The sequence below is a fragment of the Nematocida ausubeli genome (genome assembly GCF_000738915.1).
Source record: "Nematocida ausubeli strain ERTm6 chromosome Unknown supercont2.5, whole genome shotgun sequence".
In the NCBI taxonomy this organism is placed as follows: Eukaryota; Fungi; Microsporidia; genus Nematocida; species Nematocida ausubeli.
In genome coordinates, this window is record NW_026515638.1 from 22,882 (window position 1) to 47,574 (window position 24,693).

The 24,693-nt window shown below is 36.4% G+C and overlaps 14 protein-coding genes across 14 annotated transcripts; 7 read left to right on the forward strand and 7 right to left on the reverse strand.

Moving 5' to 3' along the window:
- Window positions 1–840: 840 nt before the first annotated feature.
- Window positions 841–3,546, forward strand: NESG_01979 (uncharacterized protein; the record flags this gene model as incomplete). Its single annotated transcript, XM_053049594.1, has 1 exon — window positions 841–3,546. The coding sequence occupies one exon, from the start codon at window positions 841–843 to the stop codon at window positions 3,544–3,546; it is 2,706 nt and encodes a 901-aa protein (XP_052903765.1).
- A 486-nt stretch (window positions 3,547–4,032) lies between these two features.
- NESG_01980 (uncharacterized protein) lies at window positions 4,033–6,906 on the reverse strand (the record flags this gene model as incomplete). The annotated part of the gene is made up of 1 exon (XM_053049595.1): window positions 4,033–6,906. The coding sequence occupies one exon, from the start codon at window positions 6,904–6,906 to the stop codon at window positions 4,033–4,035; it is 2,874 nt and encodes a 957-aa protein (XP_052903766.1).
- A 132-nt stretch (window positions 6,907–7,038) lies between these two features.
- Window positions 7,039–7,269, reverse strand: NESG_01981 (uncharacterized protein; the record flags this gene model as incomplete). Its single annotated transcript, XM_053049596.1, has 1 exon — window positions 7,039–7,269. One exon carries the CDS (start codon window positions 7,267–7,269, stop codon window positions 7,039–7,041), a length of 231 nt encoding a protein of 76 aa, XP_052903767.1.
- Window positions 7,270–8,584: 1,315 nt separating this feature from the next.
- Window positions 8,585–9,043, reverse strand: NESG_01982 (uncharacterized protein; the record flags this gene model as incomplete). The annotated part of the gene is made up of 1 exon (XM_053049597.1): window positions 8,585–9,043. The coding sequence occupies one exon, from the start codon at window positions 9,041–9,043 to the stop codon at window positions 8,585–8,587; it is 459 nt and encodes a 152-aa protein (XP_052903768.1).
- A 29-nt stretch (window positions 9,044–9,072) lies between these two features.
- NESG_01983 (uncharacterized protein) lies at window positions 9,073–10,326 on the forward strand (the record flags this gene model as incomplete). The annotated part of the gene is made up of 1 exon (XM_053049598.1): window positions 9,073–10,326. The coding sequence occupies one exon, from the start codon at window positions 9,073–9,075 to the stop codon at window positions 10,324–10,326; it is 1,254 nt and encodes a 417-aa protein (XP_052903769.1).
- Window positions 10,327–11,542: 1,216 nt separating this feature from the next.
- Window positions 11,543–13,132, reverse strand: NESG_01984 (uncharacterized protein; the record flags this gene model as incomplete). The annotated part of the gene is made up of 1 exon (XM_053049599.1): window positions 11,543–13,132. The coding sequence occupies one exon, from the start codon at window positions 13,130–13,132 to the stop codon at window positions 11,543–11,545; it is 1,590 nt and encodes a 529-aa protein (XP_052903770.1).
- A 78-nt stretch (window positions 13,133–13,210) lies between these two features.
- Window positions 13,211–14,260, reverse strand: NESG_01985 (fructose-bisphosphate aldolase class-I; the record flags this gene model as incomplete). The annotated part of the gene is made up of 1 exon (XM_053049600.1): window positions 13,211–14,260. The coding sequence occupies one exon, from the start codon at window positions 14,258–14,260 to the stop codon at window positions 13,211–13,213; it is 1,050 nt and encodes a 349-aa protein (XP_052903771.1).
- An 846-nt stretch (window positions 14,261–15,106) lies between these two features.
- NESG_01986 (uncharacterized protein) lies at window positions 15,107–16,276 on the forward strand (the record flags this gene model as incomplete). Its single annotated transcript, XM_053049601.1, has 1 exon — window positions 15,107–16,276. The coding sequence occupies one exon, from the start codon at window positions 15,107–15,109 to the stop codon at window positions 16,274–16,276; it is 1,170 nt and encodes a 389-aa protein (XP_052903772.1).
- A 541-nt stretch (window positions 16,277–16,817) lies between these two features.
- On the forward strand, window positions 16,818–18,983 carry NESG_01987 (uncharacterized protein; the record flags this gene model as incomplete). Its single annotated transcript, XM_053049602.1, has 1 exon — window positions 16,818–18,983. One exon carries the CDS (start codon window positions 16,818–16,820, stop codon window positions 18,981–18,983), a length of 2,166 nt encoding a protein of 721 aa, XP_052903773.1.
- A 478-nt stretch (window positions 18,984–19,461) lies between these two features.
- On the reverse strand, window positions 19,462–19,842 carry NESG_01988 (uncharacterized protein; the record flags this gene model as incomplete). The annotated part of the gene is made up of 1 exon (XM_053049603.1): window positions 19,462–19,842. The coding sequence occupies one exon, from the start codon at window positions 19,840–19,842 to the stop codon at window positions 19,462–19,464; it is 381 nt and encodes a 126-aa protein (XP_052903774.1).
- Window positions 19,843–20,680: 838 nt separating this feature from the next.
- NESG_01989 (uncharacterized protein) lies at window positions 20,681–21,439 on the reverse strand (the record flags this gene model as incomplete). Its single annotated transcript, XM_053049604.1, has 1 exon — window positions 20,681–21,439. The coding sequence occupies one exon, from the start codon at window positions 21,437–21,439 to the stop codon at window positions 20,681–20,683; it is 759 nt and encodes a 252-aa protein (XP_052903775.1).
- A 522-nt stretch (window positions 21,440–21,961) lies between these two features.
- NESG_01990 (uncharacterized protein) lies at window positions 21,962–22,282 on the forward strand (the record flags this gene model as incomplete). Its single annotated transcript, XM_053049605.1, has 1 exon — window positions 21,962–22,282. One exon carries the CDS (start codon window positions 21,962–21,964, stop codon window positions 22,280–22,282), a length of 321 nt encoding a protein of 106 aa, XP_052903776.1.
- A 970-nt stretch (window positions 22,283–23,252) lies between these two features.
- NESG_01991 (uncharacterized protein) lies at window positions 23,253–23,435 on the forward strand (the record flags this gene model as incomplete). The annotated part of the gene is made up of 1 exon (XM_053049606.1): window positions 23,253–23,435. One exon carries the CDS (start codon window positions 23,253–23,255, stop codon window positions 23,433–23,435), a length of 183 nt encoding a protein of 60 aa, XP_052903777.1.
- A 125-nt stretch (window positions 23,436–23,560) lies between these two features.
- On the forward strand, window positions 23,561–23,734 carry NESG_01992 (uncharacterized protein; the record flags this gene model as incomplete). The annotated part of the gene is made up of 1 exon (XM_053049607.1): window positions 23,561–23,734. The coding sequence occupies one exon, from the start codon at window positions 23,561–23,563 to the stop codon at window positions 23,732–23,734; it is 174 nt and encodes a 57-aa protein (XP_052903778.1).
- Window positions 23,735–24,693: the final 959 nt, after the last annotated feature.

Here is a 24,693-nt window from a genome sequence, read left to right on the forward strand (position 1 = left end):
TGGTTCTCTGGAAAGTGCTACTTTTCTGATTTTCCTGTGCTTTGCTATTTTTTTCCAAGTAATAACCCGTTCTTTCTTTTATACAGTGTAGAAGAGATATTTTTTGCAAATATAGAAGAAGTTAAAAAAAGTAGAGAAAAGAAACTCTAAAAGAAACAGACAGAAATTAAGCGTGTAAGCAGGGCATAAAAATAATAGAGAATACTGCTATACTGAGCGCACTGAAGTATAAATAATCATGATTTTGTGCTCGAATACAATTTAAACTTTAATTGATGTGCCCAAAAGGGGACGACGAGCTAGTCTGGAGATACTAGTCTAGAATAGAGAGTGTAGTTGTCAAGGAAGTTTTATTATCGTAATCCTGCGGATGTCTTTGGTGACTTTGACCTTTTGTGTACTTGTTGGATGTATTTCTTCTTTCTGTCATTTGCCTCCCTTTTGAATTGTTCTTACTATTTTATAGTCAGTTTCTGATATACGAGGAATCGTCCGGAAGTTGCATTTATCATTGATGCACTTTGGTCACTGAATTAATAAAAGTGGGAATTTTACCACTTTAATTATTTTTCTTGTAGAATTACTAAATAATTTATTGCAAGAACAAAATGATCTGGCAACCCTCATTACTGCCCTGCAGTTTGCAATTAATTAAACCAAATCTTTAAAATATGCAGGTTTGTTAGGGTATAAATTCCAAAAACCCGATATAGCCCGAATAAATTTACATAAAACGTAAAAAGCTTTCAATTAGAGTGGGTTCAGTAAAATAAAAGCAAATTATTAACAATTATACAAAATATTTAACAAAAAAATATTTGAAGATTATAATACTAAGATATGAGAACTCGAATAAGAAATGGAACATGTAGATATGTATATGTGAACAACAGAAAAGAGAAAACCAGTACAATGCCATGTACTAGACGTGCTTCTATTGGATCAGTAACAAAGATGGTTCTTATAGCTGCACTTCTAGCTATGCAAAATGTCTTTGGGTTTATAGAAATAGAAGATGCTTCAGAGGTGCAAAAAGCAGTAGTATGCAAAATTGAAGGGGTGGACTATATACCTCGACCAGATGGGTCTCTTAGCCCAATCATGCTATATTTAGGCAAAAAATCTAATGACATTTGTTGCTACCGGGCTCTTTCTTCAAATATAAATTCGCATATTATTGTATCAGACAAAGAAAACGAAGACAAACATAAAAGAGATACAGCCAAAGACACAGTGTATGCAGAAAGTGCATCTGGGGGCAAATTGGAAGAAAGCACTGCAAGCCACTTTAGTGCAATGACTAATATGATTCCCTTCCGCTCGAAAACGTCAGAAATTACTCTTCAAGAAGATGATAAAGACCTATTTACTCTATTTCTGAATAGCGATTTGGTAAAGAGCTATGCTCATAGAATTGTCATTGCGCTACTGCTGAAGGTAGAGGGAGTAAATGTCCCGCTGTTTCTTGAGAAAGACAAAGACACAACCACAAAGCTCGTGTGGAGGTGGAGAGATCAGAAAAAAGAGTTCTTTTCTATTAACATATTAGACGCTGCGAAAGAGATACTAAAAAGACGTGGCCAAGGAGAAGAAGAAAGCTCTGTCTACAAAAAAAACATAGTAAAAACTATTCAGTATTTTATTAGCGTAGATGAAAATAAAATAGCCAAAAAGAATCCAGTGGAAAGAGAGAACTTGCATGATAAAACAAAATACTGGAAAGATGAGTATATGAACAGTAGAAACTGGCTTATACAAGTATATATATATTGCTACATCCGCACTAAAGAGGATGCAATTAAATTTAACAAAGAGGTATACGCGGTACTGAGCGAGTGTATGCAACAGAATCAGAAAAGTTTCTCAATTGTGGAAAGCCAGGAGCAGAAGTTCTTTAAAAAATGCTTTATGCCTAAGAATACAGAGTCAAAGGCACTTAGCTATTGGGAAAAGTTAAAGAGTCTGAATGATATTGATATAAACCCTGAGCCAGTTCAACTGCTTCCCTTTACAAACTCTAGACATCTTCCTACTAGAAAAATGGTAGAGATATCTATTCAAGGGAATTTACATTTAAAGACAGAGGTGTTCGCATCTGATATAGAGTCTGCGCTGCTTGGCCTATTCTGCTGCTTTGTATATGATTCAAAGGAGAATAAATACAATCTTGACCATATGCCTTTGCTGATGAAAGAGATAAAAGATCTTTTTCCTATGCCATTCAACAGTAATAAGAGTTTTTCGGATAAAGAATGCGAACTGGCAATAGATTCAGAATGCATGCATCCGGGAAATAAAATACCAAAAAAGATCTGTGAAGAATGGGCGAAAATAATTAGAATAATAGTAGAGAATGAAGACACGATAAGTTGCAAAACCAATACAGATGGCACTAGGGCGATCAAGTCTGATATTTGTAATTTTTTCATTATATTTCTAAAACTTATAAATAGTTATGATTGTAGCAATAAAAAAGTAATAGAAGATATTAGAAAAGATATAATGGGTATAGGCAAGGAAAAAGACTTGAAAAAACAAAAGATTTTATATAGCAATTTTAAAGACAAAATCCAAAGCTATATATCAGAATTGTTTTCATTTTTTTCAAGAAACCACACAGCAAGTAAAGACATATACGAGTGGTATGAAAAAACTCCTTCCAATATGAAAAAAGAAAAATTATTTGTAAATTTCATCCCAACTATTATTCAAGAAAACCACGCCGAGTATTATTTAATTGGGACTTTGGAGATATACTATGCATACGAGAGACAGGCACAGCCCATAATCCTTCAGTTAACAACCTTAAAAAAAGCTTTTCTGGCGCTTGGCGAACCAATTATAAAACTCGATAAATCTATAAAGAAGGAAATAGACAACTTAAAGTTAACAATAGGCGAGATAGAGCATGACACCTATCCAGAATATATTATTTCGATCTATATCCAGAGTATATGGGTGCATAGCTCAGATTATATAATTATAGACTCTCATATAAACAGAGACAATGAACATATATCGACAAAACCCGCATCCTTTCAGCCATGGTATCATAACAGTATATGTATAGATGAGCTGCTAAATGGCATGGAGAAACAAATATCAAGCCATACGCAAACCAAGAAATACAATATTTTCAATGCACGGGTTGGGTATAACCTGATTGGAAATATGCAATTACACACTAGAAGGCTTTTACTATTCCTGATTGTCTACATAGGATTAAAACACACTCCATCCGATATAGCGTTGATTAATTCATTTTATACTATTGCTAATAACAATATTAAAAAGCGCATGGCTGCTGTAGGGCTAGATTATATGGAAAAGGTACTTGAAAATCTTCTAATAATCAATGCGGATCTAGATATTGCAAATGTAATCGCAGCGTATGCTCAGATATATGGGGATTGTAACCCAGAGTGCCTATGCGTTCTATTTAAAAGGTTGCTCTCGAAAGGCATAGATACAGATAAGATACTTAAATACGTTAATAAGTATAGCACTATTGTTGAAAAAGAGCCCTCCTTAAAAAAGAGTCTATAGAGGCTTGCTAAGCTATATTTTAAATTATTTTAATAAACCTAAGCTAATGAATAAGCTTTTTACACTTCTATATCTACTCAGCAGTAAATAATTAACAACGCAGCAGTGTATAAAGCTAGCCAAATGTTCTGCAACATAATTCTAGCCACTCCTAGTTAGTACACCCTTAAGTACTATATTTTTAAACAGCGTATTTATACAGGTACATACAAGAAGTATTAATGCATATTTTTAAACTACTTTATTTATTAAAGCTTTCTTATGCATACTGAGGTTGACTAGGCAAGTTTAGAATTTATGCGAACTTATTAGCACTCAACTTTACTGTCTTCAACACACAATATGGATTTTATCTCTTCAAACAGTTCTGATAGATCTATATCTATACCCCATTTAGAAGAACAGTTCAGAATATTATTTTTTTCTGTCTCTGCTATGTCAATTAAGTCACAGCAAGATTCTACTACAGTAGGAAACTTCTTAGGATTATTTTTTTTCTATGCAGCAAATAAACCATAGCAAGAACAGGTTACTATGCTTCTCATAATCGGCAATTAGGTGCTCTTTCTCTGTTTTCTGCATATCCATAACAAATTTAGTAATATAGTCTGTATTATTTTCATTCAGTGTTAAGATCTTTATAAGTAAAAATCTTTTTTCCTCACAGAGCTTTTTAACAAATGACTCCAAACTCGAATAGTAGCTATCCTCCAGGCACGTTTCTCGGAATTTAATCATTAAGTCCGTGATTATATTAGCATATCTTCTATGAGATATATATTTTGCATCATTTGCTAATTCTAATACATGTTTTAATACAGTTATAAAACGTGTAGGGATTTCTTTATATTCATCCATGTTTATGGATGTATTTGGATAGCACTTGTCTGCTATCCCCAAGCTATGCATTATAAGCACATCAGTTTTAAAAGTACTAAAAGAATAGCAAGAATTTTTCATAATATTATCTGCTAAACATCCAAGAGGATGGGTTTTTTCAAAACCTTGGTCTTTTGCGAATAGAAGTAATGCAAATAGAATCATTCTTTTATCCACACTGATATAAATTTGTGGTTCAAGCAGAAGCGTGTTAATACTCTCGCACCAGCCGGCATAGCTAAGCTTGAGCTGCTTCTGTTCATCCAAATTAGAATTTTTCTTACATTTTTCTTTGTTTGTTCGTTGTAACTGCATTTCTTTATCTATATATAATCCAACTTTCTCTATAATAGACAATTCCTTCTTCTCTTGATCTCCCTTCTTTTCCTTCGATTTTAAATTGTTTGGCATTTTTCTGAATCTAGAAATGTCAAAACTAGTTTTCCATTTCAGTTCTTTATTATTATTAGAATAATAAGGACAGATATTAAATTCATAGTGATAGAAACGGACTTGTTTGAGGTACTTGCCATATTTATCAATGGGAGTATAAGATATTCCTAGGCGTCCAAATACATCACTACAACCATCTTTAAAAGACATTTTAGAGTTGATGGATGTCTGAACACTAACATCATGACTTAATGCAATTTTCTTAATTAACTCAGCCATATATGCGCTTATCATATTCTCAAGTCCTTCCTTCTTTTCTTTCTCTATTTTATTAGAGTCATCTACGGAACCATTAATGTTCATATCATCCACCCTTCTTCTAATCTCATCTATCTTACTTAAGTCACATATACCTGCTATCTTTGAAAATCCATATAGTATATTTATCAATCCTGGCATAAGTTTTTTTCCGTCTATCCACATATATTGTGTTTCCTGGTTATTTTCTCCGAACATTATATCTTTCCAGTCTTGGTGCATTCTCTTTAACAATGCCTTGTCTATAGGGGTGCACATGTACTTTCTGAAAAAGCCTTTCAGCTCCTTAGAGACAGACTCTATGTGATCAACTGTGTATATATTATCAATCGCGCTATATGCAGCGGTGCAGAACAGGCCAAGTAGCGCAGTCTCACAATAGTTAGCCTCGCTCATATTACTACTCATACTCTCTTCGCCGAGAAGGTGATCTTCAATTGGTTTGAGACATAGATTATAAATCCTTCGGGATATATAATCATTGTATAGAGACCTTTTTTTTAAATGTGCTACATCTATTCTTCTTTTTTCAATTGAAATATATTTCTTTGGTATATTGCATTTGGCATTCACATTCTTTTCTTGCTCTGCAGTTTCGTTATCAGGCTGTTTATCTTCTGGTTTGACTCCTCTATCCTCCATATACAAACTTAGAAGATTATTCACGGCCTCTTCTACACGATTTTCTCTTGAAACTTCCTCTTTCTCCTCTATAAACTCGTTTAGTAGATCATGCACCATTTGAATGAATAAAATCATCTCATCTGTATTCTTTATGCAGTGGTGTATATACGCTTGTATAAGGAAGCTAGGGCTGTTTAAAAACTCGTTATCCACAAGCTTTCTACAGAAAAATAGCTGTAGAGTGGAACTCTCTTTTTTGGAAACTGTTTTTTCTCTGCTTTCTATAAAAAAGTTTATAACATCAATTGCCTTTTCTTGCAATACCTCTTTATGCACATCTGTGGATTTTTCCTTATATTTACTGATGTTAGCCATAAAAACCATATTGATTCTGAAGTGCTCTTCTTGGCCATTTTCCTTCTTAAGAACCAGATCAGTTCTTTTCTCATCTTTATTAACTTCCAGTGGCACATACACTCCCTCTGCAAGCAGTAGCAGCGAGGCAAGTATTTTGTGCTTATGCTCTTTTACAGAAGTGCTGTTAATAAATACATAGAAAGATTCAACATTTTCTGAATGTATTGACGCAAATCCATCAAGCGAGGGGAACAGCTCAAGAAGCGTGTTAAAGTATCCTTTCTTGTATCTGAGCAAGCTACCTTCATATGGAAGGCTATTGCGTAATCTATCCTGGCTGATGTTTCGTGTGTGTTTGTAGATAGAATCCTTTGGTTTGTGCTTATCTGAGTTTTCTTCATTGCCCGTCTCTATATTTTTAGAGTCTTTTTTGAGAACTTCTATAGAGTGCTCTAGATGTATCTCAGGCGACAAAAACCTCTTCCTAGTCATAAACCCAATATTTCTAGTTATTTCTACTACTGAGAATTTCTCTCCACCTTGACTGCCTTCTTCTGTTTCTTCAGAAATAGCAGCAGCTTTTATTTGGACATTTCTTAGCCCATCTACTGTCAACACTCTGTCCCACACATGGCACAGTATAGCTACTCCAATGAGCATGTATATCTTTGCTCTGCAGATAGCTCTTTCCTTTTTCTCTTGTCTTATCTTGTGAGTTCTTAAGTCTTCTGTTGCTACTTCTTTACTCTCTAATAGCTGGTTCTTTCTCTTCGAAAGATTAGACTTCATTATACTAAATATTTTGTTTTTTACTTTTCGTTGTCTATTTATAGACCATAAAACTAGCAATTTATCAGTATTCTGTGCTTATAATTAAAATTAATATACTTTTAATTAAAAGTATTCCCGAATTAACTCTAATTAATTTAATTTTAGCAGAAGAAAACAAAGCCTCTTATATTCTAGTAGTCTACAACGAAATCTTGGAAGGCAAAGACCAGCATACATCTGCATTTCTAACTCTGGGAAAGAACAGTTTACTATTGTGATAAAAGCCTTCTCTTTTGCTCTTTGATAGACCAAGTCTTGCTCTATGTCTAAGCTACGAAGCTCAGCTTTAAGCATCTTAGAACCAACTTCTTTATTCTGCATGCTTCTGCTGTAGCAAGGAAGTATGTATTAAAATGCACAAGCAGCAATAGTAGCTGTAGAACAACACAATACAAGAATGTGAATTACTGGCTGTTTAAATTAAAATTAATTAATTACTAACATACTCTCTCTTTTGTTTATATTTTGCTTGTTAATTAACTCATATTTCTATTTCTGTCTATATTTTGTTTTTTAATAATTGCTTATTACCAATAAATTAATTGCTAGTAGTCTATAAATAGAGAAAAAGAAATAAATTTTAACTAAGTTTAGCATGACCAAGTCTAATACTTCAAAGAGGAAGAATTGACACTTACAATTATTTTCACTGGTTCTAACTATTTCCCAACCCCCTTCGAGTACTCTACTTGTTCTGTCCTTACTAAACACTTCAGTAGTCAATTCGCACACATTCTTCTAAATATTCCTGAAATAGTCCCAGATATAATTCAAGAAATAAATTTAAGTATAAATACATAAAAGAAGCTGTCATTGCGGAAAGAAAAAAAAGAGCAATGAGAGAAAAATGCAATGCAGCAAGAGCCTGCCATAAAGCAAAGAAACAAAATAGCATGGGTATGCTCTATGCAGTCAAATAAGTAATATAATCCTAACATGTTAAATAACAATGCATATATCCTCTTTTAAAAATTCCTCTGAATGATTTAATGTATAGTGCCTATTTTATTCTAGAGAATACTGCAGAAAATCTTGCAAGAAATGCAAATTCTGAAATGAAACTCTTTAGCTGCAGATGTCCAGAAAGATAAAATATTTAAAGAATGTATAGAGCTCACAATGCATGGGCTATTGCAGTTTATTCAGAAATTTGAATGCTTATGCATTATACAGCCACATTTTATACTAGTTTTCCAGTGGGTTAATAACTTCTTAGATGTTTCCATATCTTGCTTCGCAACGTGCGTCTTTGTTCTTGCTATTTTCAGTAGGCTATTCATATACATAATGGCTGTTTTTATTAGAAATATCGTAGAATTGCACCTCTGCATTTAGTTAGAGTATATTTCTTTGACATAGTACTCGCTATGCTTATCCCAATAGGCGAATACTTACTTAAAAGCATATTTACTATAGCTATATTTTTACATACCTTCTCTATACCCTCTAGTACTATGCTGTATAGGCAATTGCAAGCATGTAGTCTTTCTTTCATTTTTGAAAGATAATTCTTCAATTCAGTGTACACCTTTGCATTGCATCTGTATGACTTTGCAGGAAGACAAAAATACTTCATTTTATTCCTTAGATACCTAGAAAAATGCTACTGGAGGATCATACTGTTTTCTGCTTTTATTTAAATCTGGATGCTTTCTATTTTCTGTGAAAGCCTGTTAATTGCCAGCTGAATTGACTGCAGAACATTTGGCTTGCTTCTTTCAATTAAAAAACGCACTCTTTCCTCTAAGGTGGCTAGACTCTGCTCTGCAGCTCGCATTTCTGCCTTTATTATTCCAGAGATGTAGCCCTTCCTTTGGTCCTGCTCCTTCTGGGTGACTTCCCGTACATAGTCACGAATGTCCTCTAGATGGGTTAGTTTCTCCTGCACTTTGCATCTGACTTCATCTGTCCGCATGCCAACCATTTCCAGCTCGTTTGAGATTCCCTTGTACTCTATTTCATCAACAAGAGGAATCACCTGCTCCTTTGCCTTTCTCTTGTACTTTGTGCTGGCCGTATATATGTTTACTATTCGGGTTCTGAGCTCTTGGGGCACCTCTAAGTATTTGCTGCGGTATGTCACGGAGTCGCTCATTTTATGAATTCCTGCAAAATAATTTTTGTATGTTGCGGTCTCTGCTTATTGTGGGAAGAAACTTTCGGCCAATTTCCCCGTTCCTGTCAGTCTTCCTGGTGGAGGAGAAGGGCTTTACAACAAAGGAAATCGCAGACAGAATTATTCCGTGGTGGCTTTATTCTATGCTTGTCTTTTCCTTGATACTTTCCTGGATTGCTAATAAACTCGGACTATTATGGACAATTATTAGTTCAGTCATTTCTGAAATTGCTGCATACTTTATTCTAATAAGAATGAAAAACAAATCTATCATTAGCACAATCCTCATTGAGGTCTTTATGGCATATAGAAACAGCACACTTGTTGCGGATAAAAGATTCTACTCAGAAAACGACCAAGGCATGAGCGTGCAGTACAGCACAATTAGAAAGATAACTGGGATTCTTTCTAGCTTTATCTCGCAAAATATGTACTACATCTCTGGAAATAGCTTATCTGCTGTCTATCTGACCATATTCTCGCAAATCCTTGTACTCTTCTGCATTCTGGGAATATATCAAGACGGGGTTTTGCCAATTGACAGTGAGGATGTCCAAAAGGAGATAACCATCAGTGCAAGCCTTCTTTCAAAGATATTCTCATATACAGGAGCATTTACGCTTAGTGTGTGCTTTAGAATATACATTGATTTAATTCTAATTGAAAGATCAGGGGATACAGAGAGCCACTCCGGCATTATTGGAGTTATACTAGAAAGAATATCAGGTATATTCTACTACATATCGTACGGACTGGTTAAGATACTCTCCCTGGTGACGTCTTCTGTAAAGATACAGGAGCACAAGAACAAGCATAAGCCAGTCCATGGTTACCTGGAGGGAATAGCGCGTGTTTTGGCAGTGTGCCTGGCAATTCCCTTGGTGATTTACACGGGAAACTCAAAGAGAAACACAGAAAGCCTGATGGTTGTCTCCTGGGCTCTGCAGATTCTGGGGGTGCATGCATTAAAAAAGACAAAGAACATGGTTGGGGGATATTTTGCATATCTTCTGTCAGTTATTGGCACAAATATTACTCTCTACATCTCCTATAATGAAATAAACAAAGAAACGGACAGGGAGATACTTGGAATTATGTCGTACATTGGAGGCACCTCAGCTGCAGCCCATACAATAATCGATGTAATATCACGGCGCAACAAGATGGCGCCCCAGGCCAGATTTAATATATATGCATACCTAGGGTGCACATTGTTCGCGTGTGCAGGAATGCTTTCAATCTTCTCGCTTTACAGGCAATAGATGTATTTTGTATCATTTTAATATTTAGATCAATAAAAATAACGTATATAGTATGCTTGTTAAGTGGCGTGTAGGTTAGGCTTAAGATCTTTTAAGTAGCTGCCAAGTTATTTATATTCTCTTACGGATTTTCATCCAAATTCTCTCTTCATCTTGAAATATGCATATTCATTTTTTAAAATCCAGCACTATTATGAGTTCTGCCTTAAAGACATTTAATTTCATCCTACTATACCCCAAGATAACAGATAAATTGTTTCATACATCTAATCATATGGCGTGACTGCACTGCACATGAATATTCAAGCAAATTTAGACATGTCAGTGGGCATAGCCAGAATATAATTTGAAGCCACACAAAGACACCAGAGAACACGAAATGCCCAAATATGCCCCTTCTCAGGATTAAATTGCGTCTTGAAACTGCAGTCTTTAAATAATTTTCGCTATATAATTAGAAATTCAAATAGAATAATGCAAAGCATGCGATCACTCGCACGCGATAGTCCAGATGCACTAACTGACCGGTGATATTTAAGGCGCATTTTACTTTGATTTTTATGCTCCTTGCATACCTGCAGCGCAATAATATGCTAAGAATTGATCTTCTTTATAGACTGTCCCATAAAATCTAAGAACTTTTATTCATTTTCCTTCTGCCTTTATGCTTAGAGGCCTAGGTCTACAGAATGGACAGAAATATTTGGGTTTGCGGTCTGAATGTATGCAGAAAATACTAAAAGCATCCCCAAACTGGATTGGTGCAAAATGTATACAGAAATATTCAGAATATCCCAATCTATGCACAGTAATTGAATAATCACTCTTTTTATGGGTAAGATATAGTGAAGACAACTTAACCTACTGATTACATTGCTAATTACACTTTTATTATCTGAGGCACCCTGCTACCGCACACTTCAGGGCAGTTTATGGAATGTTCTCAAAACAGAAGAAACTGCCTAATCAGACACTTCCCACCGTATGAAAATGTTCTTAAAACACCTCTGTCTGTATATGCGCATAACTTCAAAAATAATCCACTCAAATGGGTTTTAAGCCTGGTGGAGTAGTCTATACAAGCACATCTATGCGAAAATGCAAAAACACTTTATGCAAAGCACCATATGCACGGTTTAAGATCCTTAAAACTGACTGAATTCTGTTTGCATGGCTGCGTAAGTCTCCAGTAGCCGCAGAAGGATATACAGTTGAACTACTGTGGCTGCACATGGTTTAGCACCTCTTCAAAGAGAAGCACTTTCTGTAGGATACTTCTTGGTGTAGCTGCAGTTATTTGGTGGACCTGCTTTGGTGCTCCTATCTGAAATTCTGTTATCTCCTCTGTCTGCACGTTTAGGATAAGAACCTCTCTATACCCTATGCACAGATAATATATGTATGGCTCCAGCCTAATAACACTCCCATGCTTTGTGAATATTGGGGCATACTCATGCGCTGTCCTCATGACCACCTTAGGGGATAGGTTTGCCAAAGTAGCAGAGTCAACTGAGATTCCCATGGACTGGTATGCACTGTGATGCAGAGACCCCCTCTGTACAACTCTTCTATCAATGAGGATTGGCCTTTCAGATGATGCAGCTTCCTGCAAAGCTTGGCTTGATTCGTATATGAGGACTTTCATCTCTTCAAGTTCTGCATCTGCAGCTACAACTCTTTTTTTGCTCTTCAGACACTTTGCAGAGATCTCTCCCTTCTGCCAGAGAATGTAAAAGTCATCTATAATGTACACGTACACGGCATCTGTTAGCATCTTAAAGAACTTCCCTTTGTCTGTCAAAATAATCACAACCGGAGTTCTTTTCTTGACAAGGCTCAGGATTGAGTAGCAGAACCCCACAAGCTTTAGGGTTTTTGTGTCAATCGAGGAAAATGGCGTATAAGTCTCCTGTCCTGTTTTTTTGTCTATCTGGTATATGCCCCCCATCTCAGCCCGCATGGAAAATATATTTGCAGCTCCCTCTGACATCGTGACCTTCTCTCCTGTGTACTCAATTTTCCCCAGTTTTGTTGCAATTTGAAAGCTCTTTATTCCCTCCATTGAGACTAGCTTTGGAAAGAAAGACGTGAATATGGGCATGGACAGGGCCTCCTCTGCGGATATCCTTCGATTTGGGTCTTTTTCCAGCATTCTCTCCAAGACTCGGACAATTCCCCCATACTGCTCTGACTTCTTCCCTGTCTCTAGCTTTGCCTTATTATAGTCGCACCGAAATATCAGAAAGTATATAAGCATTCCTGCACTATATATGTCTGTTTTTTTCGTGTACGGCATGCGGTCCATCATCTCCGGGCTTATAAAATCAGGTGTGCCGCAGAATGTCTTTGGTGCGCTGAAAAGAGTGTCTTTCGAGAGACCAAAGTCAATGATCTTCAGATCATTAGTGTCGCTTATCATCACATTCCCAAGTTTTATGTCCCTGTGGATAATTCCAATCCCATGGAGGTATCGCATTCCTACAAGAATATCCCGGAAAATGCGCAGAATCGTCTTATACGGCAGGTTTCCTGTCTTGGCAACAGAGGAAAGAGAGAACTTGCACTTCTCCAGAACAATCAGTGTCTGCGTCTCTGTCTCAACTGTCTCTACTATTTTTATAATATTTGGATGCGAGACTCTCTGCAGGACACGGATCTCATTTGCAGCCAAGTGCAGATTTCTTGTGTTCTGGGAGTCAATCACCTTTATTGCCACTTTTTCCTGCGTCTTTCTGTTTATACCCTCGTATACAACAGAAGTGGCGCCTCGTCCTATTTGCTCTGTAATTGTATACTTGCCAGCCATGCAACTTTCTTCTTAAAAATTCAATACAGTAAATTCGAATATTTTTATTCAACACAAAAAACCCAGCGAGAAAGAAATTCATCCTTTAACTGCCTCAGAGCAGATCCGTGCTCTTTCCACCAGCAGCTTCTGAGCCTTTTCCTTATTCTCATCATTATTTGCCCATAGCTTCAGGACACTATCTTGCAGTGCCCGGCCAAATGAGTACGAAATTGCCCAGGGCGCATTTCTTTCTCTTTTCACGCGGTTGGCTTCTTTTAGGTACTCCACAGAGATGTCTTCTGGGTGGCCGCCACTTAAAAATACCACACCAGGCAGTGCAGGTGGAACAGAGGCCATAAATGCCTGGATGGTTCCATTTGCTACGTCCCCCAGAGACTGTCTCTGCCTTTCCTGCCCTGCGGTGACAAAGCCAACTTTAAGAATAATTCCCGGAATGTACGCGCCCTTTCTGTTCAGGTGGTAGAACAGACAAGAAATGACAGCAGCAGTGACTATCTCGCACTGCACTGCAGAGTGCTCCCCATTGAATAATACTTCTGGCTCTACAACAGGCACCAGATTGTTTTTCTGGCAAATCATTGCGTACTCTGCCAGAATGTTGCAGTTCTTAAAGATGCACTCCTCTGTCGGAAGATCCTGGCAGATTGTAAAGACAGACCGCCACTTTGCAAAGGATGCCCCGCCTTTTCTGTATCTAAGGCACCTTTCATTTAGATCATCCAGGCCTGTGCTGAGCTTCTCTTGGCTTGTATTGTCATTGTTCAGTGGAAGAAGGCCTTTGTCTAGTTTCACTCCAATGCATATTTCTGCCTTTTTCATGTGGGTTGTGAATAGCTCTCCTGCGCTGTCCTTCTGGAAGAAAGTCTCTTCGTTTAGGATTACACCGCCCAGATATTTTTGTATTTCTACAGGCGCAGTTAGCAAGACTTCCCTGTATCTTCTTCTGTTTTCTTCTGTGTTTTCAATCTGCACAGCAGCAAACTTCTTTTCCATTGATGCTGGACTCTCATCTATTGCAAGTATTCCTTTGTTATTCTCAACAAGTCTTAGAGCTGTATTTTTCAGTATTTTTCTATCCTCTTTTTCATTCTCCATCTTGTGTTTTTCTCGGTTCCCCTGAGACATAAATAAGATGCATGGAGAATAAACCAATAAATATGCAAGGAGACTTTACACTTCCTTGTGCGCCTGCCAAAATCCTGGCATGCGTTCTAGACCAATCTAATGGAAGATAGGGGCAATTAGTCAAGTGCCCTGTACGATGCTCTGAATGCCTAGGGTTATATTCCGTCTCTTTTCGCATGCACTTTAATTTGGACAATTATAGCATATCCCAGGGCGGATGCAAAGGATATATTTGAATATTAATCTGATTATGAAATAATCATTAACTGCACGGTGATAAACCTTGCTTAATGAACTGTTTGATTAGATAGATTGAATCACTGTGATTAGTGAGATATAGCAAGAACTTGTTAGATTTACTTTTCTGAGTGCTTTTGTGCTGTCTTGAATATCTTTAAATAAGCTTTCTGCAATAACCCACACCATATTGCATAATGGTTTAATTAAGGATGTACTTGCAAGTGGTCGGGAAGGGCAGAATAAAATAATTAATAACCCAAAATAACCCGAAGCATCACGGGATAGCACAGTATGTTCAGACCAGATATCATGATTTGATATATTTTCAGGTTATTCAGGGTTTGATTACACGCCTTAGTGCTGCATTGTATGCACATGCCTAGCAAGCTGCCTTATCTCCTAATGCATCTAGTGCGGATTGCATTTAAATTAATTCTTCTGATCTCTTGGGATATACGGTCTGGCTGCCTGCTATTTGCACTGATTTCTGGGCTGCACCAGATCTGCGCATCTTGTAAATATTATCTGCAGGCCTGCTCTATTTGTGCAAGATATATGCATATTTCTAAATCTATTTATTCTTTTATTTTGCTATTTTGTTATTTCATGGAGAAAGTGCAGGAGACCATAGAGCAAATAAACAGAGCCACTTTGAAGACTACAAAAGATGCCCTTCGGCCATTGTACGATATTATCTCGTCTGTAAGCACAGAGGAATTGATTAGCGAATTAGATGCCCATTCCTCTGGCCCTTCAAGATATCTTTTGCTGCTGTTTGTGAGCATGTCATACATCTACAAAGAAGAGTATGAGCAAGCTCTGGATACTTCAATGAATAGCATAGCAGAAATCACAAAAGAAAGCAGCAGGATACTAGATAGCGTGCTAGCAGGCCTGTGGACTGCAGCCAGAATATCCTCAACGCACCTAAGAAGAGACATTCTTTCAGAGTACTTGCTTGGACTGGCAGCTGCCCGGGAGTACCAGAATGTGGAGACAATCACAGTAATTATAAATAATATTCTGATGGATTTGCAGAAGAAGCAGCTGTACGATGAGGCGCACACCTTCCTTACAGGAATAAGCCTGCCCGATGAGGCAGATGTAGGACAGTCTTCAGTGTTCTACTATCTGGCAAGCATAGTCTATCTGATGGCAGAAGACTACAGTGCCTCAGAGCAGGCAATCAACAAGGCAATTGTAAAGAGCACAGACTCTGTATTTACAGACGAGTGCCGAAAGGCCTATGTTGTGGCATGTCTGCACCAGGGAAAGCACCCAAGCAGAGACTTCTTTGTGGAAAACCCAAAGCTAAAGGCGTATCTGCAGATTCTTCTGGCAATAAAGTCGTGCTCTTTGGAGAAGTTCCACGAGGCTGTGGCAGAGGAGGAGCAGACTCTGAGGAGGGATGGCTTATACCACGCTGTGCTGCGCCTGGAGACGGCTGTCCAAAAGGAGCAGGTGCGCCGAATTGGCGTGGTCTACACGAAGATTCTTCTTAGCTCAGTTGGAGAGATGCTTGGTGTCTCTGAGGAGAGTGCTGCATTTCTGCTGCAAAACTCAATTGAAGAGGGCGCCATTGCAGGATATATTGATACAGATATGAAGGAGTACGTGGGCATGGAGAGAAGAGATGAGAGAAATAACACGCTAAAGATTGAGGACATGCTGAGCGTAGCAAATAGTCTGGCAATGATAAAGAAGCATGAGCCAGTGAAGAAGAAAACATTGGAAGAGCTGCAGGCTGACATGACATATAATGAATATAGAATATAGTCCTATTCCTTAGGCAGACGCAAATAAACTCAAGCTATGCCTTTAGAAATATTTTACATTTTACAGAAAGTCCTTTGATACGGGTAGGTCTAGTCAGATTCCTGTGGGTTGCAGGTCACCATGAAAATAGACTCTTGTTAAGATGAATTTAAAGCATCACGGGCTCTGAATATTTTGGGGTCAAATTATTTCTCTGCAAATGAAAGTCTTCAGGGGGCACATAAGAATAGTAGAATTTCAGTTTTCCATAAAATAACGCAGAAGAAAATGTAGATATGAAATGCAGTGAGGCCCTAAGATATAAAAAGGCAGATTAATTGACACGCCCTAAATGAATGCAACGTAGACAGCAGAAAATAATTCACTACTATTTGTATAAATACTATCTTGTGAGATCTGGCTAGAAGGAGTTTAAAATGAATTGATTCTGAGAGATATGCAGATGCCTTCTTGCCATGCTTAGTGGAGTGAGGCAAGGTGTCAGCATGCGGTCTATTTTCTTCTTGGCAGTTATTATGGAAGTGGCTGCTAAAATTTTTTAATGAATAGACTTGCACTGAGCTCAGTATATGGCTCTTCAACTGCAACTGTTTCTGCGTACAACGAGAAAACGGGAGAGCTCTTCGTGGGCGTGGATCGAGTCATAAAAAAGACAAAGATAAGGAGTGGGTTAGCGACTGTGCTAAAGCTAGAGACAGAGAGACAGATTAAAAGCATCTCGATTGACAAAGACCTTCTTCTGGCGCTTGATGTAGAGGGAAGAGTATACTTATACAACCTAGCGTACAACGTAGAAATAGGAAGGATGCTTAATAAGGAGTGTCACACTGCGTGCGTGCTAAACGGGAAGATTCACCTTGAGTTTATGGGATACTTGCAAGTGTGGGTGGTTGAGGAGAACGGCTTCTTCACATTTAGAAAAGAGAAGCACATAACAGGCCACCAAGACAATATAATTCTAATGGAAAGAACAGAGGAAGGCCTTTTGACAGGATCCAAGGACGGAGTACTGCGGCTGTTCTCCTCAGAAGACAGCTCTTCCGAGACAGTAGCAAGAAACAAATCGCACCCTCTGTGTGCACGCAAAGTGGGCCAGGAGATATCTGCAGTCTGGGCATCAGGAGAAATAACCAAACTTATCCAAGTGGAAGATGCATGGACACCAATCCAGAAGAAGTATACAATGCACAACCTGCTGGATGCAGCAATTTCAACATACGGGGATATGGCAGTTCTTCTGGACACAAGCCACAATGTATTACTGTACAGCACAACAGGCGACACAAAAGAGCCTATCCAGAAGATCTTTGTGTCTGATGGGATAAAGCACGTGCAGTTTGTGGAGGAAGATGAGTGGATTATTCTGTCAGGAAATGGCTCAGTTATCTGGGAGTGGAAAACAAACACACTTTTGTTTAACGAGCAGGCATCTTCAGGACAAACAGTAGCCCGGGATATTGAAGGATCTGTTGTCTCTGGAACTGTATCCGGAGATGTTTTCATGTGGGACAAAGGGTCTTCTCTTTGCCTGAAAAAAATAGCAGCCCACAGCTCTGCAGTCTCTGCCATTATTCCAACTGAAAGAGGATTCATCTCTGTCTCTGCAAATGGAGAGTGCAAGGTCCATAAGGCAACTGGCACAGTTATTAAGCAGATATCAGCAGAGATTCCTTTGCTTGTGGCAGATGCGGATGAAGATATCTTGGCAGTGGCAGGACCTGGGAAAATGCACACATACGACATAAAAAGAAGCAAGCTCATACAGGAGTACGACATAGATATGCCGCTTGCAATTAAAATGATGCAAAACGGGGTTCTCCTGATCTCCATGCAAGGAATCACAACGTACTCACCAGACTCTGTCTCTGGGAAGGACGGACCAGAGCAGTTTGTGAACGCATCTATCTCAGAGACAAAGGACGGGCTAAAGATATCCTGCCTGGGCGAGAGCGGCATGGTATACACGTACAACCATGAGATGGAAGAGCTTGTGGAGTACAGAGCCCTGCCAAAGTACACAAATGGCATGGGAAAGAACACTCCACTGGGCATGGTTCACACAGAAAATGCAGAGTTAATTATAACGTACAAGACAGCCAGGCCAGACAAAGTATCCACATTCCGTGAAACCATCTTTGCATCTATGTTCTATAATGGACAGGAAATAGACAAGTGGAAGGTGGCAGAGCACGCCCTTAGCTCTTCAGGCTATCTGTTCACGCAGGTTTCTGCATTCGGCGCACTAATTGGAATATGCACAGAGTCAGGGCTATATCTATTCTCATCCGCTGAGACAGGCATGAACTCTCTTGGTGCATGGCAGAAGGAAACCCCTCAAGAAGTCTCCCAGCAAATTGAAAAGGGCGATGTTCTTTCCGGGCTAATAGGGGCCATTGCCCTGCAGAGCCCATCCCTTGTGCACATGGCTCTTTCATCTGGTGATCCAGTTGTGCTTGCAAAGTATCTTCCGTCTGAACTGGCTCTTCAGTCAGTTTCTGTTGTGCTCTCTGCCATGTCAAATGGTCTTGTTGAAAGGGCACTTATGTTCCTTGAAGAAATACTTAAGAAAATACCTGTGAGTAGCGTACTTAGAAGACAGATAATTCTGATCCTTTCTTCCGTAATTAATACTTCCCATGAAACCACAGGATACGCAGATGCACTTGTGACCTTCCCACATCTTGCACTCAAAGAAATAGAAGAATAAATATGCGCACATAAATACTCCAAATTAGCAAGGATCCCTATACTTCTTATTATACTAGTAGATTTAATACCACAAAAAAGTACTTATAAGTGATACTCTTCACCATAAAAGAGTGAAATTTGCATGGAAATTAATGCACTTTAACAGATGCATAATAATTGCATAGCCAAATAAACAGATAGGAAATATGTCAGGTGGCTCTTATTTGATAACTCTTTGGAAGACTCTTTATATAAAGTTTCTTAAAATTAGAATTTTATTTAATTCTTCTGCAAGTCTCTCTATAGTAATAATTTTAAATAAATTTCTGTCTTTTTTTTGCAGCAAAAAATTCTATTATTTCAAAAAAGTGCACTCTAAAGCCTTCTAGAAGAAATTCCATAAGAATGACTAGGCTTTCTAATATTTACTTCCAGTATGCACAGAAACCATAAGGATAAAATATTCAAAATTAAGCTTTATTATTAGTATCTAATTTCTAAACACTCCAAAAATAAGTGCCATTTCGAATGATCAGTTTGATATTTTTTGTTGTTTCCCATATCTTTGTAAGACTCTTGGAAATTTCTGCATATAAAATTAGAATCATATTTTTAATAGTAGGAGAATAAACGTATCCTAAAATAAGAAATATAACTGTTAAGATAATTGTAGCCAACAGTATCCCTAATAGTGTAAGACAGGACCTACTTATAAATCTACCAAAGCAAGAAAAGAATCGTACAAAAAAGTTCTTTTTGCTTGGTTCTGTTTTATTCTTCTCTAGCATTGGATATTTCTCAGTAGACTCTTCATTTTGGGAACTTTCTTCATACACCCAGTCATGGCCTCCTTCGGCTGTATCTAGATAACTATTCATTGTTTTTTGAATTCAAAACTTGTTTTATTTATATCTTCCATGTTTTTAAATTAATTTTCATCTAAACAACTCAAACTGATATTTTTCTTAAAACTATATAATATTTCGACTTTATATGTTTAAGTTTGATGCTTCTAATTAAAAACAAAACAAATTAGAAATTACCAATTTAGATTCAAAACTATTCGTAAACGCTGCGTTTTTCTCCTAAATAAAAGGCATAGTTTATAAATAGCTGGTGTTCTTTGAAATTTTAGACTCACTGCATACAGAATGTGGTATTTTAAGGAATTGTGGTTTTTCTTTAAAGGCTTCTTGTTATTACAGAGGGTAAAATAGAATGGTAGCTATGAAGAAATCTTCTTTTCTTCAGGATTAGACTCATAGTATAAAGACAAATACAATTTTACAAGGACTAAGACACGGCAGATGCATTGAGGCAGACCCAGTGCAAGTTCACTTGTCAAAAATATTCTACTACAGCAATAAAAGCTCTTTACTTAGCAAGATTTTATTCTTATTGAATTGTCATTTCCAGGCTGTAATACATTCTCCTATATGAAATGCAAATATTATTTATCTCTTACCCTTTAGTCATAGGAATTCTTCTATTGCATTTATGAATAATAATTCATTCTTAGACTAAACAAACAAGAATTTAAGTCGTCATGTGGTCTAGTATAAATAAAAAAGTTTCCAGTATAACTGGCTTGGGAAAAGAAGCCAACAGCAACAAAATACTTTCAAGATTAAGCTTTATTTCTTCAAAAACCTGTGTATTCCTAGAACCCTTCAGTTTTATTCTTTTCTAGTTAAGTCTTGCAGAGGTTCTGAGAAATTATACTAATAGTTGACTGTCCATACTTAAATACCCATTTAAAGAATCTTCTGCATTAGGGATATTCAAACTAGAATTATTTTTACAGATGACAAAAACAAGAAAAACAAGAATACAGCAAAACACTAGAGAGTAACCAATCATTTTATGCCTATTCCATAAGCGACCATCATCTGGTTGCACATAATAATTATCGTATGGAGTAGATTGGTCTCTAGTATTCTCCTCTATTAGTGCTCTTTCTAGAATTTCTATAGAATGACTGTCTGGTTGCAAATAATAATTATCGTATGGAGTAGCTTGGTCTCTAGTATTTTCTTCTCTCTGGATTGTTTGTTTTATAGGATTTTTATATTCAGCAAATGCAGAGTATCCTATAAGTCTTGTATTTCCTGTAGATTCTGTGTATAAATTGTTTAGTTGCATAAAACCAGCTTCACATGGAGTAGATTGAGTTGGTTTGGCTGTTTCTTCTCTTAGAAATATTAGCTTTAGAGTATTTTTAATTGGCATAGGTTTTATAATCTGAATATCTTCTACATTTACTACAGGTTTTTCAGCTTCTATATGTTTTATATGTATATTAGAATCAATAGACGGGTTGCCGTCCATATATACACTATTTTCTTGAGCTTTAGTGTCTTTTTTAGAATTTTTGGGCTCTTTAGTCGCAGAGGCTTTAGTATTCGAAATGGAGTCTAAGTTGGATCTATGGTTGCCAGATTTTTCTTTCAGTTTGTATACAATTGTATCTTTCATATTTCTTAAGAAGCATCTCTATTTAACATTTAACCACTTAAAAGTGATAAATTGCTTTAGTTAAAAACACATTAATTAAAAAAACCAATTAAAATGGCTGTTGACTTTTCTTTTTTCAAGCACATGAATTCATTTTCTCCCCGGTTCAGCAGTATATATTAATATTAGTCATTGCCTTTCGGGTTATCGGGTTTTCACTGTAGACTATCCTGCTATAAATGGCTCTATTTGTTTACGCGTCTTGAGTTTGGTGATCTGAGTTTGTTGACACCACATATCACTCTGGCATCATCTGTCATTTTATTCATATTAATTAGAATAGCACTGATCTGCAGCTGTCACCAGAAACTATATATATGGCAAGAAATAAACTACATCCAGCTCAGTACGACTAACTCTAATGGTTCAAGAGGAAAGGCTTAGCTCTGTCTAAATTAATAGGAAAGTTAATAAAAATATTAACACCACAGCCTAATACGTAAACAAATAAAAACATTTAATTAAAAAGAAAATTTAAAAAATATGCATAATTCAAATAGAAGATACGAGTATACTTCAGTATCCCTTAATAATTCACACTCTCCTGCTGTAAGTAGTAAGAAAACTAGTAAGTCTGGATGGAAGCTTGATTTAAAAAACAGACTATCCAATAACCGCTGGATTATACTTATTCTTTTACCACTTATAGTCCCAATTTGTGTATTAATTGCATACATAGTTTTTTACAAAGACGAAATTATCCTTTACCATCTAAAACAGACTATATCATTGGGACTTCGGCACATTTCTTCCATGTCAAAGAAATCGCTTGATGTTTTTATCCGGAGAAGAAAGTATAATTAGAGTTTTCTATTGTCTTTTCGAACTTAAATAGACGATAATACACTATAAAGGACTCTGTTTGTTCATATGGCAGTGACCTGGTAGAATTAGCTGGTAAATACTTTTATCACAGCCAACAATTCAAATAAAATACTCAACTGAGTTATTTCAAATAGAAGTTAATCTTTTCATGTTTCTTACAGCTAAAGTTCAGTTATTATACAGCAAGTTTAAACCATAATTCTGAAAACCTCTCAGAAGCCTATCAGACTGTACGATTGGATATTCGAAATATTCTACAGAAAAGCTTCATAGTCCTAGATGTATATTTGTATTATAGTAGATATGCTTAGATATAAAAGTACGTTATTAATTTTAAATGAGTTTTATTTTTAGTTTTCTTAATTTACAACATGCAGTAGTATTTGAATTTTCAATTTATTTGTGGAATAAACAAACTCTCTTTAATGGTTGAATTAAAAGCTTATTTGAAAAGTAAGAATTGCTTAAGTAGAGATGAATATTATGGCGAGATTACTGCTTATTAAGCCTAAGACCATGGGGTTTTTGATATAACCTGAATTTCTGGATAATCTGCGAATCAGAAGAAAACTATATAATTGCAAGAGAATATTTAAAAAAAGAAGCGAATGCAAATTACCAAAAACAACTAAAGTACAAATAGTAATAGTACATTGAGATATCTGTAAGAATATACGGATAAAACTCCCTTGTTAATAATTCTATCTAGTATAAACTATTTCCTCCTGGCTGAAACTCTCTTTCTTCTTGAGCATGTCACATATTCTTTGCATAATGAATAAGCTCTGAAATATTTTGGTTGTAATAAAATTGAGGATTTTAAAGCATAAAAAGAAGAATTACTGCATGAACTAGAGAAAAAGAAGTAATTACTGCTACAGTTTTGGAAATGGCTTACGAAGCACTCAATAGTACTATACTATATTAAGCTAATTATAATTGAATTTTTATGTTGTCTGTATATTCAGGCTATATATTTGGATACTCTCATTTGGTATATGCACTAGGCCTCTCTGGTTTTGCCATATTTCAAAATATGTCTCTTCAGGTTATAATATTCGCAATAGAAAAACAAAAGTATGTTATACTACTACTTTTAAAAGAGCTTAAACCTAGATTTGTTGTTAATTAATGTACTTTTAATTAGTGTGTTGTTAATTAATGTATTTTTAATTAGTTTTGTTGTTAATTAGTGTGTTGTTAACTAAAGCAATTTATCACTTTTAAGTGGTTAAATAGAGATGCTTCTTGAGAAATATGGAAGATACAAAAGGCGATAGACCCACTTCAGTCTCTTATTCAAAATTGAATTTAGAATATATAGATGCTGCTTCTGTGAAAAATATAGATGAAGTAATCTCAATTAATGATCAAGTAGAAGAAATCTCCCTAAATAGTAACTATTCGAAGCAATCAAAAAATCTTCTATAGAAACTATAGTACTGGAAGAAGAAAATATTAGAGACCAAACTGAAAATAATGTTATTCAAGCAAGGGATGCAGAAAAAAGTTTTAAATACTTTGTGTTTGGCTTAGTTTGTTCTATTCTTGTTTTTCTTGTTTTTGCCATCTATAAAAATAATTCTAGTTTGAATATCCCTAATGCAGAAGATTCTTTAAATGGGTATTTAAGTATGGACAGTCAACTATTAGTATAATTTCTCAGAACCTCTGCAAGACTTAACTAGAAAAGAATAAAACTGAAGGGTTCTAGGAATACACAGGTTTTGAAGAAATAAAGCTTAATCTTGAAAGTATTTTGTTGCTGTTGGATTCTTTTCCCAAGCCAGTTATACTGGAAACTTAGTTTTCCTCTTCAAAATATTAGACTTAGTCATACTAAACTTAAATGTAATTTATTTTTCATTTTCCATTCATAGGCGGCAAAGAGAAATTTATCAAAGTGATGCCATGAAAGTATAATCTTATTAGATAACTTAAGGAAAATAACAATATATTACCTGTTTAATCATTTGATTGCAGAGACAATAAATAAGAAGAGGTTCTTATATAGTATTGTCCTACAGTAAAAACCCAGAAGGCAAAGACCAGCACCAACCTACATTTCTAGCCCAGAGAACACTTCATGCTCCCAAGGCAAGGAAAACCAACAGAGAGAATTACTTTCACTTTCTCACAGGAATTAGAACTGTTAGAGCAGGAGGAGTTTAATTTGTTAAATTCTATAAAACTAGCCTGTTGTTAGTGTAAGGCACTGTGAATGTTTCTATCCTTCTTGTCATGGTAATGGTAGATTTTAATACATGCAACTGTATCTCGATGGCGGCGTATCACAGCAACTATCTCGACTGTTATATCTTGATGGCGGCGTATCACAGCAACTATCTCGACTGTTATATCTCGATGATGGTATGTCACAGCAACTATCT